Source organism: Podarcis pityusensis (assembly GCF_964106645.2).
Source record: "Podarcis pityusensis genome assembly, chromosome: 15".
In the NCBI taxonomy this organism is placed as follows: Eukaryota; Metazoa; Chordata; class Lepidosauria; order Squamata; family Lacertidae; genus Podarcis; species Podarcis pityusensis.
The window spans coordinates 1345923-1359258 of NC_138040.1; the positions used below are offsets into that span (position 1 = coordinate 1345923).

At 48.7% G+C, this 13336-nt stretch overlaps 2 protein-coding genes across 7 annotated transcripts in view; both read right to left on the reverse strand.

Moving 5' to 3' along the window:
- The window catches only part of SEZ6 (seizure related 6 homolog), a 164213-nt gene that overhangs the window by 31000 nt on the left and 119877 nt on the right, over positions 1–13336 (reverse strand). The gene's annotated exons all lie outside the window — the stretch shown is intronic.
- The window catches only part of PHF12 (PHD finger protein 12), a 30813-nt gene that overhangs the window by 12797 nt on the left and 4680 nt on the right, over positions 1–13336 (reverse strand). For 4 of the 6 annotated variants that reach the window (XM_080982816.1, XM_080982814.1, XM_080982815.1 and 1 more), the window contains one exon: positions 1220–1292. In XM_080982816.1, coding sequence (XP_080838942.1) covers positions 1220–1292 — 73 coding nt within the window. Of the gene's footprint in view, positions 1–1219; positions 1293–1926; positions 2148–10715; positions 10742–13336 lie in introns of those variants that run through there. The other 2 variants (XM_080982818.1, XM_080982817.1) reach the window with 2 other exon arrangements.

Below are 13336 nucleotides of genomic sequence, written 5' to 3' on the forward strand. Positions count from 1 at the left end.
GCCCTCTAGATGCCTGTGGGAAACCCGCAAGCAGGACTTGAGTGCAAGAGCACTCTCCTTTCCTGTGGTTTCCAGCAACTGGGATTCAGAAGCACTGCTGTCTCCAACTGTGAAGGCAGAGCACAGCCATCATGGCTAGTAGCCATCGATAGCCCTCTCCGTCTTAAATCTGTGCAGTCCTCTTTTAAAGTCAACTAGGTTGGTGGCCATTACTGCTTCCTTTTACCACACTGGTTATTTTTTTCTTTTAAGAACAGAAAAAAGGCAGAAGCTGGAAACCCTACACTTGGGGAGGGTGGGAAATCGCTGGACACGTGAGAAGCCAGAAAATCCCTGGACTCTGAAATCTCTCTCTCTCTCTCTCACCCAGCCCTGCCAGCAGCTCTTTCCCTCTTCAAGCACACCCTGAAAGCTGGCAGCCCCAGGAGTCAATATTTGCATTCAGCTGGGCCGCCCTGTTAGCTGCAGGAAAGGGCAGGCATCTCTGATGACAAGTTGGAGCTTGGCCCAATAATCACCTCCCTAGCTTTGGCGGCGGCGGGGGGGGGGCAGCGTAACTCATCACTGCTCCCCCCCCCCCCGCTGCTATGGAAACAACAGGAGGTCATTCCATTCTCTCCTCTCCCAAGCTAGCCGGAAGGAACTGGGGAGGCTTGGCAATGGGAGCAGCTGGCCTGAAAGAGGGAGAGGCCTGTGCCGTCACAGCCAGCTCCCCCCCTCCACCACCCCCTGCAAGCAAGCAAGCAAGCAAACACACACACACACACACACACACACACACACACACACAGACAACCTGGAATTGGCTTAGCAAGGCAGGGAATGTGGCTCCACCAAATTAGCTTGTCACAGCTATGCCAGCGACTTGCACATTTGGCCATGTTCTGGAGAAGCAGGTAAAGAAAGGAACGGCTTTCTCATCACCCTCCCTGCCAGGCTCAAAGCATGAATTAATTTAATCTAGCTTTTCCCGAAGATTTGTGAAGCATTCCCCACAGCTCCGCTTGAGAAAGACAGGTGTTCATAATGCGTTGGGAATTATAAAAGCTATTTTTTGGTCTGTGGCAGCTGTATGTCCTCACACCCGCCCCTCCTGAGCAAATCTTTCCCCACAGCTGTTTGCAACCCTTTTGTTCTTTCCAGAGAAGGAAGAGGAGGAGAAGAGATTACATCCGAATGCCCAGAAGGTCCGTTCACTCATGGGCGGAGGCGTCTTTACCTTCCGGCGCACGGTGCAGCGATGGCACATCCACTCCCCGGGAGGCAACATCTCCTCGCTCAGCGGAGGATTACTGGGAGGAGAGAGGGAAGAAAAGGAGGCAGTTATATTTCCAAATGGCAAGAACATGCAAGCCACACCTTCCTTCCATTTAGGCCAGTGGTGGCTGAGAGCCTAGGGCCCTACAGATGTTGCTGGACTGCAGTGACCAGGAGCCAGCCATGGCCAAGGGCCAAGCATGAGGAAGGGAGTTGAGAGTCCAGCAGCACCTGCATGAAGGACACAGGTTCCTCAGCCACGTTTCTTTCACTTATTAATTAGTAAGAATTATATACTGCTTGCTTGTTAAGGAAAACAACACACCTCTAAGTGGTTTACAAAAATATGAAATTAAACATTAAGAGGCTTGATTATAAACAGGTATTTTAAAGTATTCGAAAGATAATTTGAAATCAACAGGAGTTAAAAAGAGATACATGCAGTTTCAACGTATCTGGGTAGGCTTTGCTAAGCAAAAATATTTTGAACAGGTACCAAAGAGTACAGTGAATGTCAACAGGCAGGGAGTTCCAAAGTATTGGCACTGCCACACTAAAATATTGGTGTTTTGTTGTTTTTTTTTAACCACAATAGTGCCAATTGTGCAGATGAAAGCAGCCAAGTGGGTATTTTGAGGTATGGCAATTCCACAAGCAAAGTGACCCCACCTTGAACTTGGTTTGGCAGCAAATGAGCAGCCAGTGCAGATCCCTGAGCAAAGGTGTTCTATATGCTGGCTGGGTCTCACTCCCATCAGCAATTGTGCTGCAGCATTCTGCACCAGCTGACCCACCACACTGGCCCCTTTCCCCAGTTACTGCTAGAGCAAAGGACATTTTGCTGTCCGTGACAGCCTTAAACACTTTGCCACCTAGCTGACCAATCCAAAAGTGCACCCCCAGGATGATGAAGGCAGTCAGACATTGACAAGTTGCACCAAGGATGCATTTTCAGCAGTGTGCTTGGAAAGGAAGGTCAGCCTTTGCAAATGAATCCGGGTGCTGCCTATTAGCAATGTGGAACCTCCTTCTTTGTGTGAGGCCTATTTGCACGTGCAGCACGAACACATACAGTAATGACAGGTTGTGATCGGGCCGCACATGGGTGGTCCCAGTGGTGCTGCCCCGCATTTGGGGGTGGGGAGTCATGCATGATGGGGGGTAGGGAGAGAGAGAGATGAAGAAGTTCAGGGCAGGAGGAGATACAACAGTAGAAAGCCAGAAGTGGAGGGGGACAAAGATAATAAGGAAAGACTTTCAAGTGGGCCTCACGTGGAGGCATCAAGGTGGTTCCTCTCTGCCTGAAAAATCTCAAAGTCACCTTGAGCCACAACGCAGGAGGCCCCTCCAGCAGCTCCTTGCTCCCTCTGTGCTTCAAGAGCTGCTCCATGAAGAGCTGGCAGCCACCCACCATCCTGACATACAACTAGGTTTCAAATACACCAAAAGAAGTGAATTTCGAATACCACGTTCTGAAATTCTCTGCCACCATAAGTGACTTTAGTTGGGGACTTTGCAAAAGACAGCTGTACTTGCCTTTCACTACCCAAAACAGGGAGCCTTGCAAACACTGCCACCACCTTAAAAGAAGAACAGAGCACACACCACAAACACACACCGCAACGCGTTCTATTGGTCACAACAGAATGCTCCTTCCAAGCCTAATTTTGGCAGGGTGAGACAACGCTGTGGGCACCAGAGAAGGCCCTTGTGGGCACAACTGTGCTCAAGGGCACCACGCTGGTGACTCCTGCTGTAACCACACATTGTTTCTGTTCTTGATCGTTGCAATTTGATCACAATAATGTTTGAGTACCCTACAAGTGCTCAGCGCCCTTTGACAACAGCTCTTGGCTCCCAATAAAAGGTTGCCACTCTGCCTCAACACAGGCAAAGGGAGATGCTAGGCAGGGACCTTGGCTTACCCCAAGACAAAGAAAGAAAGAAAGAAAGAAAGAAAGAAAGAAAGAAAGAAGCCACCAGGTTTGTTGCAACAGTGAAAGGCGAAGGAGCAGCTGAGCTTCCTGAGTCCTCAACTTCAAAGATCACCACAGCCACAGATCGTAATGCTGGCCTCCTTTACAGGGCTGCTGTTCTAAACCGACAGAGCTCAAGTGAAACTCTCTGAAATGCAATGAAGTGCTCTGTAAATGCTGAGAATTAGGGCTGCTCCATTTGTTATTGGCCGGAAATATCTACATCCAGGCTTTCCATCTCTAAGGAGGCACATGCAGCCGGCTCTCATTTCATTATCTTCCTTTTGAACCCTTTCCTACCAGGGAAACCTATCCAAAAAACTACAGTTCCAGGCTGAGGCCAGGCCTTCCCTCATTTGAGCCACATGCCCAAGTCCTTTCTCCACCAGTGGCTGTATCTTTTCCCTCTGCAATGGATCCATGCGGCAGAAAGAGCGGGGTGGGACGGTGTGTTTTACTCCTGGTGGGCACACCACCTAGGCTGGGCTAGTATTTGTGGTTCTGCTGCCAGTTGCAAAGGAAAGTGAGAGACGGGACTGAGAGAACACTGAGCAGGAAGAAGTCAAGCCGGGTCTGTGGAGCATTTGCCTTCTGCACCAAGGCTGTACCGGAAAGCTTTATAGTCTTAAAAACTCACAGATATGCTTCTCTGGAAACTGGTCTATGGATACAGAGACACCTATGACAGGAACCTGGACCCAGCGTACCTCCTGCCTACACCAGATCTCCCAGAAACTTCCTGCTCAGAAATCAAGACACATGAACGAGGCAGGCAGCCATTTTGAGAGCACAGCTCAGGAATCAGGGAGGCGGCAAGTGGACTCTGGAGTGTGTGATTGAGGCAGTCTCAAGAGCACAGTGGAAAATCCACACATCAAACCATTTCTTGAAAGAAAGAAAAAACCAAAACCCCCACACCACAGCCGGAGGGCTGGAAGCAGTCACAGATGGCCATGCCTGGCTACCTAACCTCCCATGTTCGAGTTTCAAGCAAAGATGCAACAAAACCCCTCACCCCAAACCACAATAAGCCTGGTAGGGAAGGCGCTGGGAACATACTAGGAGAGAGTGAGCTGCTTTTAAAAAATAAGTTTCAAAAGACAGCTGTAGTAGTTCCAGTGAGCAGCTGCCCCCCGAGGCTTGAAGGGCTTGCCAGTTTATCTGTGGGCCTCAGGCAGATTTGGGTGGTTGGGAGGGGGCAGCGAGTCATGATCAGAGACTGAAGGTTGCCAGCAGCGCTGAAGTTGTTCCATCCACCCGCTTGGAGGTATGACATTGACATTCCAGAGCACGGGGGAATAAAATGCAGCCAGGTAAGAACAGGATCCAGCTTGCAGGAATTAGGGAAAACATCATGCGCCAACACACCTGACCTCCGCAGTTACAGACCCCCCCCATGCACATAATAAAAAGGGGCCTGCTGGGAGAGAGCAGCCGACGCAGTCCCACAAACTCAGCACCTCCGGCATTCAGTCCACGAAGGCGGTCCAGCTGCAGGGTTACCAGCAGAAAATCTTCCCATACTCCCAAGGGCCAGCGGTCAGGCACCATCACCCCACAAAGACCCATACGGAGGAGATTTTCAAGATGTCTGCATAGGTGAACTTTATTATAGCAAGCACCTGAGCTACCCCAACATCTCTGCTGTTTGGGGATGGGAGAATGGGAAACGGCTCAACGGTTCTGTTTCAAGATTTAGGACGCTGTGGTGCATTTTGCAGGCCTGCCACCAATAACATCAGGGGAGAAGTGGAAAGGCTCATTCAGACCTCTCATTTCTAAGCCAGGCTACAGCACAAGAGGCCTCAGGGGCATTCCTGGCTCTGAGAGCGAGTAGCAAACTCAGCTTCTTGCAACTGAGACCCACTGAGAAACACGCAGATATTGGCAAAGTTTCCGTTCTGCAAAACAGCTGTGTGGCACCCGAACCTCTCTTTGCAGCTGCTCCTCAGAGCCTTCTGGGGGTGAAAACACCTGCAGGCAATCTAAACTGGCCACAATCGATCCCTACCGCGAAGCAGCCACCATCAAAACACAGCCACTCCGCCAGTTTCGCTGGCAGACATTTTTCCAAGCTGCAGCTCCCTGCTGCTGGCTGTGACCAGAGAAATGGAGAATGCACATCTTTTTCCGAGAGGCAGATTAATGATCAGGAAACAGCTCCCTTCCCTCCACACAGTGGTGCTCTTTGTCAGGATCCTGCCGGCACAGGGGGGTGGGGAGCCAAGGGAGGAGGAAGCAGCGGTTGTGAGACCTACTGCCTCTCCAGTTTGGTCCCTGAAAAATCCACCTGCCCTTTTAAGAACAACGCCACAATTATGGTGTGCTGAAGTCAGGGCTTGCAAAAGCTTCAAAATGGTCCCTGGAGCAAACACAAAAAATAAACAAGAAAGGGGGACACCACTGGAAATCAAATGCAGCTGACAAGACGTTCTTGCAAGGAGGCCAAGCAGTTCAGTCTTCTCAAAGTTCAGCTCTTCAGGAAGGCCTCCATGCAGAAAAAAACAAACACCTTATCCCTCTGTCTCATCTCAGGGGAATCCCAGTGCTGGTAATTAGCAGCAGCTTGACTTAACCTGGCCTGCCTGCACACCTTTGCCCCTCTGGCCTAACTGGCTGAGGCGTTCCTGAAAGCTAGCAAGGGTGGCTGTGTTTCACCTGCTCTGATATGGCCATCCTCCAAAGGCTAAATATAGGCTGCAAACCGACACTTTGGGGGGGATGAAAGGCAATATTTAAATGAAATGCAATATGCCATTGCTGTCTGTGCGGATTGAAAAACCACAAACCTTTCAGAAGCATGCTGAAAGCAAGAAGGCCGGTACATCAGATACCTTCCCACAACAAACCACTACCTAACAACCAAGCAGGCTATCAGCTACCCTGAGTTTCATGCTGCCAGTACCCTGGCATTTACTAACAATGTGCCTCAATCTTTCTCTCTCGCCTCTGGCCTGCTTTCAAGTAAGGCACAGAATTCCCCAGGGCGATCCAACCAAGCTGGGTGGTTCTTCATTCTGCTAGGCCGCCTTTTTTACTTCTTCGTTCTGCTAGGCCGCCTTTTTTACTTCCCAGGAAGCAAGCCTTTCCTCTTCCCGGCTGGACACAAAAGAGTTCCTGAAAGAGCTGCCCAATACTAAGCGCCTGCTTTGCAACCAGACCACAGCAGGCTGCCACCTGCCAGGCAATCCAGGAAGTACTGCTGTGGTTTTGTAGGGAGGGGACTGCACCCTTCTGCTCCCAGGCTTCACACACATACCCCTACCCCAGCAATTTCCAGTTCACTCTCAACAAGTGGGAAAAGGGCAGTACAGGATACCTGACTTCCAATCTGCAGCTGGAAGATTTGCATTCTTTTTTTTTTAATGGCATGATTAACGTGTGATGAATGCTTCCTGGGAAGTCCAATGTTTCCTCTTCCGGCACCTCCTTTGGCAAGCTTTTTACCAACAAGAACTATTTGCACAGCACTACACCTCCTTTGGCAAACTTTTTGGCAACAAGAACTACAGCACAGCACAGACATTATCATACACCCTGCCCCAAACATCCACCCACATTTGCTCCAAGCCCCACAAACCATAGGTTCCAAGCAGGCCGTCCCATTCTGCCCTCGGATCTGCGACAGGCCCGTTTGCCACAGAGGAATCAGCCCATGGGCAGCACAGGGGACCTTCAGCAGGAAGCAAAAGTGGCTGTGCTGCGCTGGCCGTGCCAAGTTACCAAGTCAAGAGCACAGATTCCAGAGCCTCCACTCAAGAGAGATGCACACAGCCAAGCCAAGAGCTCAACGTGGCAAGACTCTGCTGCGCAAGGGAGGCTTCCACCCTGGGATCCAGCATCCTGTCCCAGAACAAAAAAGTGTTGTTATATGCTCTGAATTAATTGAACCTTTTGCCAAGCCCAGTTTGGCCTTTGTGGTCGGGGAGCCTGCCAAGACTGATGCCTCAGTTTGTGTCCTTTTTTGCCATCGTTAAATTCTCACAAAAATCTTCTTGGGGGCTATTGCTCGTCTCTTCCCTGAAGGCTTCCATTATTCTGCAATGGGTGGGTTATAACAGAGGACCACGGGGTAAATGGAGCAGTCTGCATTCTGAATGGTGCCCAGCACAGCTATGATGCTCACCAGCCCAGCTCCTGTGGGCTAAGGGACTCTATTAAACTTGGAGAAGTGCCATAGCTCAGCAGCAGAGCATTTGCTTTGTGTGCAGAAGCAGTGTTCGAAACTCTCATTGTTCTAGGCGCATTTTGTGACAGGGAATTTCATTAGTGCGAGCAGTTCCTGAGCTCTGGGTGCAGTACTGCGCCTAAGATTTCAGATTAAAACTGCAGAGTGGAAGGATTTTCTGCCTCCCCACTTCCAATTACTCTCTGAAGACTGGAGATGAGACCCTCATAAGAATATTAGGGGTGGGCAGACAGGGTAAGGACTAGACCATGTGAAAAACGAACATAATATTTTATGATCTGGTATCTGAAGAAGTGTGCATGCACACAAAAGCTCATACCAATAACAAACCTAGTAGGTCTCTAAGGTGCTACGGGAAGGAATTTTTTTATTTTGTTTCGACTATGGCAGACCAACACGGCTACCTACCTGTGACTAGAACTATGGAAGGCACCACATTGAGACGCATGAGGTGGAAGTCCACCAGTTATCTGAAGAAGTGTTACTGGAAGGAATTTTTTAAAATAATATTTTAGCTGCAGCTCATTCAGTTTCAGCTTTGTATTCTTGTTATAAAAAGTGCTCCTAGGCATTCCGTTGCTGTGCCCATAGGTTTAAGGTGCCATTTAGCTCCTAGCTTTCATATCTCTGTTTCAATCCCCGACAGTTCTCCAGGTAGTGCTGGTGAAAGTTCCCGTGCTTTAAACCCTGGAGAGATGCTCCCAGACTGAAGACAATTCTGAGCTAGATGGGCCGTGGGTCTGATTCAGTGTAAGGCAGATTCTTAGGTTCCCAACAACTAATGAGACAGACAACTCACCTAACACAATATGGGATTCCCTGCACAGAAGCAGCTCTTTGGGGGCTTCCACGCTGAGGTCTTTGTCAGCAGAGATCCTTTAACTGTGGGTATTGGGAGCTGAGCCTATACCAATGATGGAGAACCTGTGGCTCTTCCAGGGGCTACTGGCCTCCATCTCCCAGTAGCCAGCATGGCCAATGGCCAGGAATGATTGTGGAGTTGTAGTCCAGTAACATGTGTGGGCAGGGGCCCACAGGCCCTCCACCTCGGCTCAGTAGGCAGATCATGTGCTTTACCACTGAACGCCAGCCGCACCTCAGAGACTGTTCCCTGACATGTGCCTGTACGTGCTTTGGACTAATTTTGGGGGGAGCTTGTGAGGAAAAGGGGGCTCTTGAGAGCTGCAAGAGGACATCCGACGAAGCACCAGGCACGGTGGACTCCTGCCCCCACCCCCCAAAGAAGGCGGCCGAGGGTAAAGAAAACCCGGTTCAAGTTACAGTGAGCCTGGATTCTTAATTGCAACCACTCGCTTCCAGAGGCCCAAGATGCATGCCGGCGCCAACAGACCGACCTGGGTGCTTATCCGATTGCCCAGCCTCAGACAGGGCCCTTTTGTGCTAAGTTCCGCTTCTATACAAGGCTTCTGAAGTTACACATTTTGCTTTTAGCTGCAGTTAAATGATGCAGCTCTCAGTCCGTTTGATTCCTTTTACCCACAGCCCGTAAACAAGAGTCAAAACCCACCCTTACTTATTATTTTTAAACCAGAGTTTATGACTTCTGGAAGCTACAGAATCCTTGGTCTTTCACCTGCCTTGGACTGATTTAATCAGTTAGTCCTCCAAGGGCTTCAAGTATGATAGGATCCCCTCCAACCCTGAAGCGAGATGGGAACAGAACCCACAAAATGAAGTCTCCCAACACATGCGAGTAAACAAGGGCAGCTTTCAAACATGGCTCTTCTCCTTTCCCACAGCAAACTTCACAAGAAGGGAGCTTGCTTTTGTAACACTCACGTAGAATAACTTCACTCAGTTTGCCCACGAAAGCATTTCGTTTTTGCACACACAGTTTGCAATCAATAAATGGCCCACACATCTCTTGATCAATGACCAGCCTGAATATGTCAACTTGCTTCACTGAAAACCATCACGGGAAGGAAAAACGGAAGACGCCACTCAATAGTCACGGCGATGGCCATCACCAACCAAGTCTGTTCATGACCAAGTAAATTTCCAGGCTTGATTACTGTAGCACACTCTTTACCTGGGCTGCCCTTGAAGAGTCTGCAAATATTCAGCTGCTGCAAAATGCAGGTACCAGATACTGGCTGTGATTGGATGCTCAGGAGCATATGACTCTAGAAATGATGTGAGATACACTGGCTGTTGCTTTGTTACCAGACTCAATTCAAAGTGCTGCTCCTTGCTTATAAAGACCTAAATGGCTTGGGGCCTAGCTGCTGGAAAAACACTCTGTCCTGCAACACAGCCCTCACATTTAACAAAGAGGGGCTGCTCTAGGTGCCCTCGTCTGCTGATTTCTGGCATGAATTTACGAGGAGCAGGGTTTTTTCAGAGGTGACACCAGCTCCGTGGAATGCCCCCCCCAAAAGGGAGGCTCGCCTAGCTCCAATACTATATTGCCTTCAGGTGTCAGGTGTGAAACCTGGCATTTTCCAATACGTTTTGAGATTGGCAGAGATTGTGATTGATATTACAGTAATTTCTTTCTGTGTTGCCGAGTACTGCTTCTTCTTTTCTGATTATTTATTTTGTTTTATATGACTTCTGGCTGTGTTTGTTAATTGATGTGCAGAGTTCATTTATGAAGAAAGGGTGGAGTATTCTTTTTATAACTTACATTGATATAACAGAGTATGTGAAAGGGGAAAGCTGCATTTGAAACAGATACTTGATGAAACTCTGTCTCTAAGGTGATATAACAGCAGACGTTACTGTGAACCCAGAAGGTTATCCTTGTTCAAAACTGTTCCCTTTAACGCTGTGTGTGTATAACTAATAGCTGGCTCTTTGCAGTAATGATTCTGCATGAAGGCTTGATCACTATAGGAGAATATGCAACATCACTGATAGGAATGATATAGAGACTGTGAAACCATGAAATCAATGTGCATTTCCTGCCACCCTTAACTCCTATGCACAACTTCTCCTTTCCAAAGGCTCCCCTATTACCATCACCAGTAGCCAATCACAAAAGCCTTCCCAGATCTTTCTACTTCCTCCAGCCTTTGCCCCCTTTGTTTCTCTATGGGCCCTCCAGCCAGGCTTGCCCTTTTCCTGGGATTCTAACAGCTCACTCAGCGCCTGCCAAGGAATCTGACTGGCTTGGCCAGGGACCCTCCTGCCTGCCACAACAAGCTGTGACATTAGGCAGCCCAGCCAACCGCTTCCAGCTTCAAAGACACAAAACCCCCTCACTGCACCCGCCATATATATTACTGGTGTTAACAAAGAGGAAAATTTGAAGATGCAAAGCTTCTACCTACCACAGCTCCATTCAGTCCAGAACTGTCTATTCTGACGGGCTCCCGCTCTCCAGGGTCTCTGGCAGAGAACCTTCCCAACACCTGCTGTCACAATCCAGGAGCCGAATATTTGCTCCACAACCAAGCATACAGCCCCTCCTAGCAAGCCGAAAACCATAAGGAGTCATTAGATGACAGCCGCTGATGTTAAAGGAATCTGCACATTGAAGAGCCTCAAGCAGGCGCCAGAAAACCATTTGGGAAATGCTTTTCCCTATACACACCTGGAGCAGTGCCCTGTGTGTCACACTACACATTTGAAACACTGAGAGGAGGAGGTGGAGGAGGAGGAGGAGAGTGGCAATAAAATATTCAGGCAAGTCTGCTGGATCAGGCCAATGCATCCTATGCTCACAAACAGTTGCCAACTAGATGCCCCAATGGGAAGCCCACAAGCACAACTGGAGTACAACAACACTTGCCTTTCCTGCTGTTTCCAGCAACTGGTATTCAGAACCATTGCTGCCTCCAACCAAGGTGGCAGAGCAGAGCCACTGTGAGCCATCATAGCCCTCTCCTCCATGCATTTCTCTAATCTTCTTTGGTATTAGGTAGGGCTGGGAAATCTTCTGATTTCCCACTGCCAGCCACTGCAGACTAGGGGTGGGAAACCTTTCTGGCCTGATAGGCCAGATCCTTATCTTCCCCTGCAGGGCAACCCACCTATCAATCACCTGACATCATAATGGCACCAGGTGACTGATACTTCTCAAAGTCCCCTGGGCAGGACTTCCCAAATGCCTGATAACCAGATGATATGATGTCAGGTGTAGGGCAAGCAACTGTGGCTTGCCTGAAATGGCTTGATGGGCCAAGTGCAGAGGCCTGGCGAGCAGGATTAGGCCTGTGGGATGGAGGCTCCCCACCCCTGGTGTAGACAATGATGAGCTAGATGGACCAATGGCTCAGCATAAGGCAGCTTTCTATGTTCCTAGGGCCAAATGACAGGTTAAAAAAACAAAAACAAATCAGAATCATAAAGTATTAATAAACCTGTCAACGCTGCTTCTATGTGACGACAGGAAGAAGCGAAGACCTTCTTCCAGGTTTGTATAAAGAATGGAATGGCGACAGGCAGAGTGAACAGTAAAGACAGAGGCAATGAACTCACATGAAGGCAATGAACACCCAAAGGCTACCCTAGGGAGGCAAGGAGAATGCCCAGTCCGTGTGAGGCAAGGAAATAAGTTATGCTATTTCAAACCACTGCAGATGGCACACAAAAAACAAGTGCACGCTAGACTCTGCAGTTGCTTTGCTAGGTCTTCATTTTAAGAGAAGCTCACTCTAGCTCTTTAAAAACGACAGCCCTATATTGAGGCGCTGAGTCAAAAAACCAGACAGAGGAGGCTGATCCTGTGCCCTCAAAGCAGTAACCTGAGAAGCTAGCAAACAGTCCCCAGAAAGGAGACAGAATCACAGAAATAATTTGGAATGGAGACACATTTAAGTTGGTGGGGGAGGAACCTGGGCACGACCATTTAAATTATCTTACACTATATTCACTTTCACCATAGGCCTTGCATTGCTATAGCGATCCTTACTTGTGAGCCAAACAGGAAGCTATAAATGGGATTTGACCCAGATGGATAGCATGGTTCACTAAGTTCGGAGGAGGCTTTTACATCCTGGAGAAAAGCCAGTTCACCTGCCCCGCATTCTGCAACTGCCACTGATTTATTTGTTTGCTAGTTACCTGTTTTACACAGAAAACCACCTTCCCTTCACTGACATTCTTGTAATTCCTCAGTGAAATCACAGTCGGTGGTCATGAGGGGGACGTGGCCTTTGGTGAGCTGAGCTCCACCGCAAGATTATAAATTCACTTGGGAGCACAGGGAGGGAAAGGAGGGGTGTGTGTGTGTGTGTGTGTGTGAGAGAGAGAGAGAGAGAGAGAGAGAGAGATGATTTAAGTGGGGAAAAGGAGACTAGATGTGTATAAGCAAAGGTTTGAGTGGGAGGAACAAAATAAAGTTCCAGATAAACAGCTCCTACTAGGTATTTTTAAAATATGCTACTTGTACCTCCAGATGCAGTTCACCTGAGAGGGCCACAAAAGCATGCATGTACTGCACTGTTTACTAGACCCCACTAGCTATTTGCAAGCAGGCTGGCCCAGGCATGCACAAAAAGCTTAAGATTAAACAGCAGCAGCAGAATGCTCTCAATATATAAGAGAGTATTTTAACCAGCTTGAGCTAAGAGTGGAGTGAATGTAAGGAGAAAACAGATGAGGTGGAGATGTGGGAAAGTCTTTGGTTCAAATTTCCAAGAACCACAAAACAAACTGGGTTCCCTCTCTTTTTCATCCTGGTCTACCTCACACGGTTATTGTGAAGATAAAAAAGGCAAAACATTCAGTGCACTAAGCAGCACAATGCAAACTCCTGACATTTTTGCATAGAAAGTTTGGAGTACCTAACACAAGCAGAACACAGTCTGAGCCGAAGGGAGAACTATCAGTGCCAGAGCTCATTCCCAACTGTAACCCTTCTGGTACAAATTAAGCCACAGAGGACAAGCCAGACCCCACAGCCCATCTGCGTGAAATCACAATGGGAGACCAGCTCAACTCCAGGTGG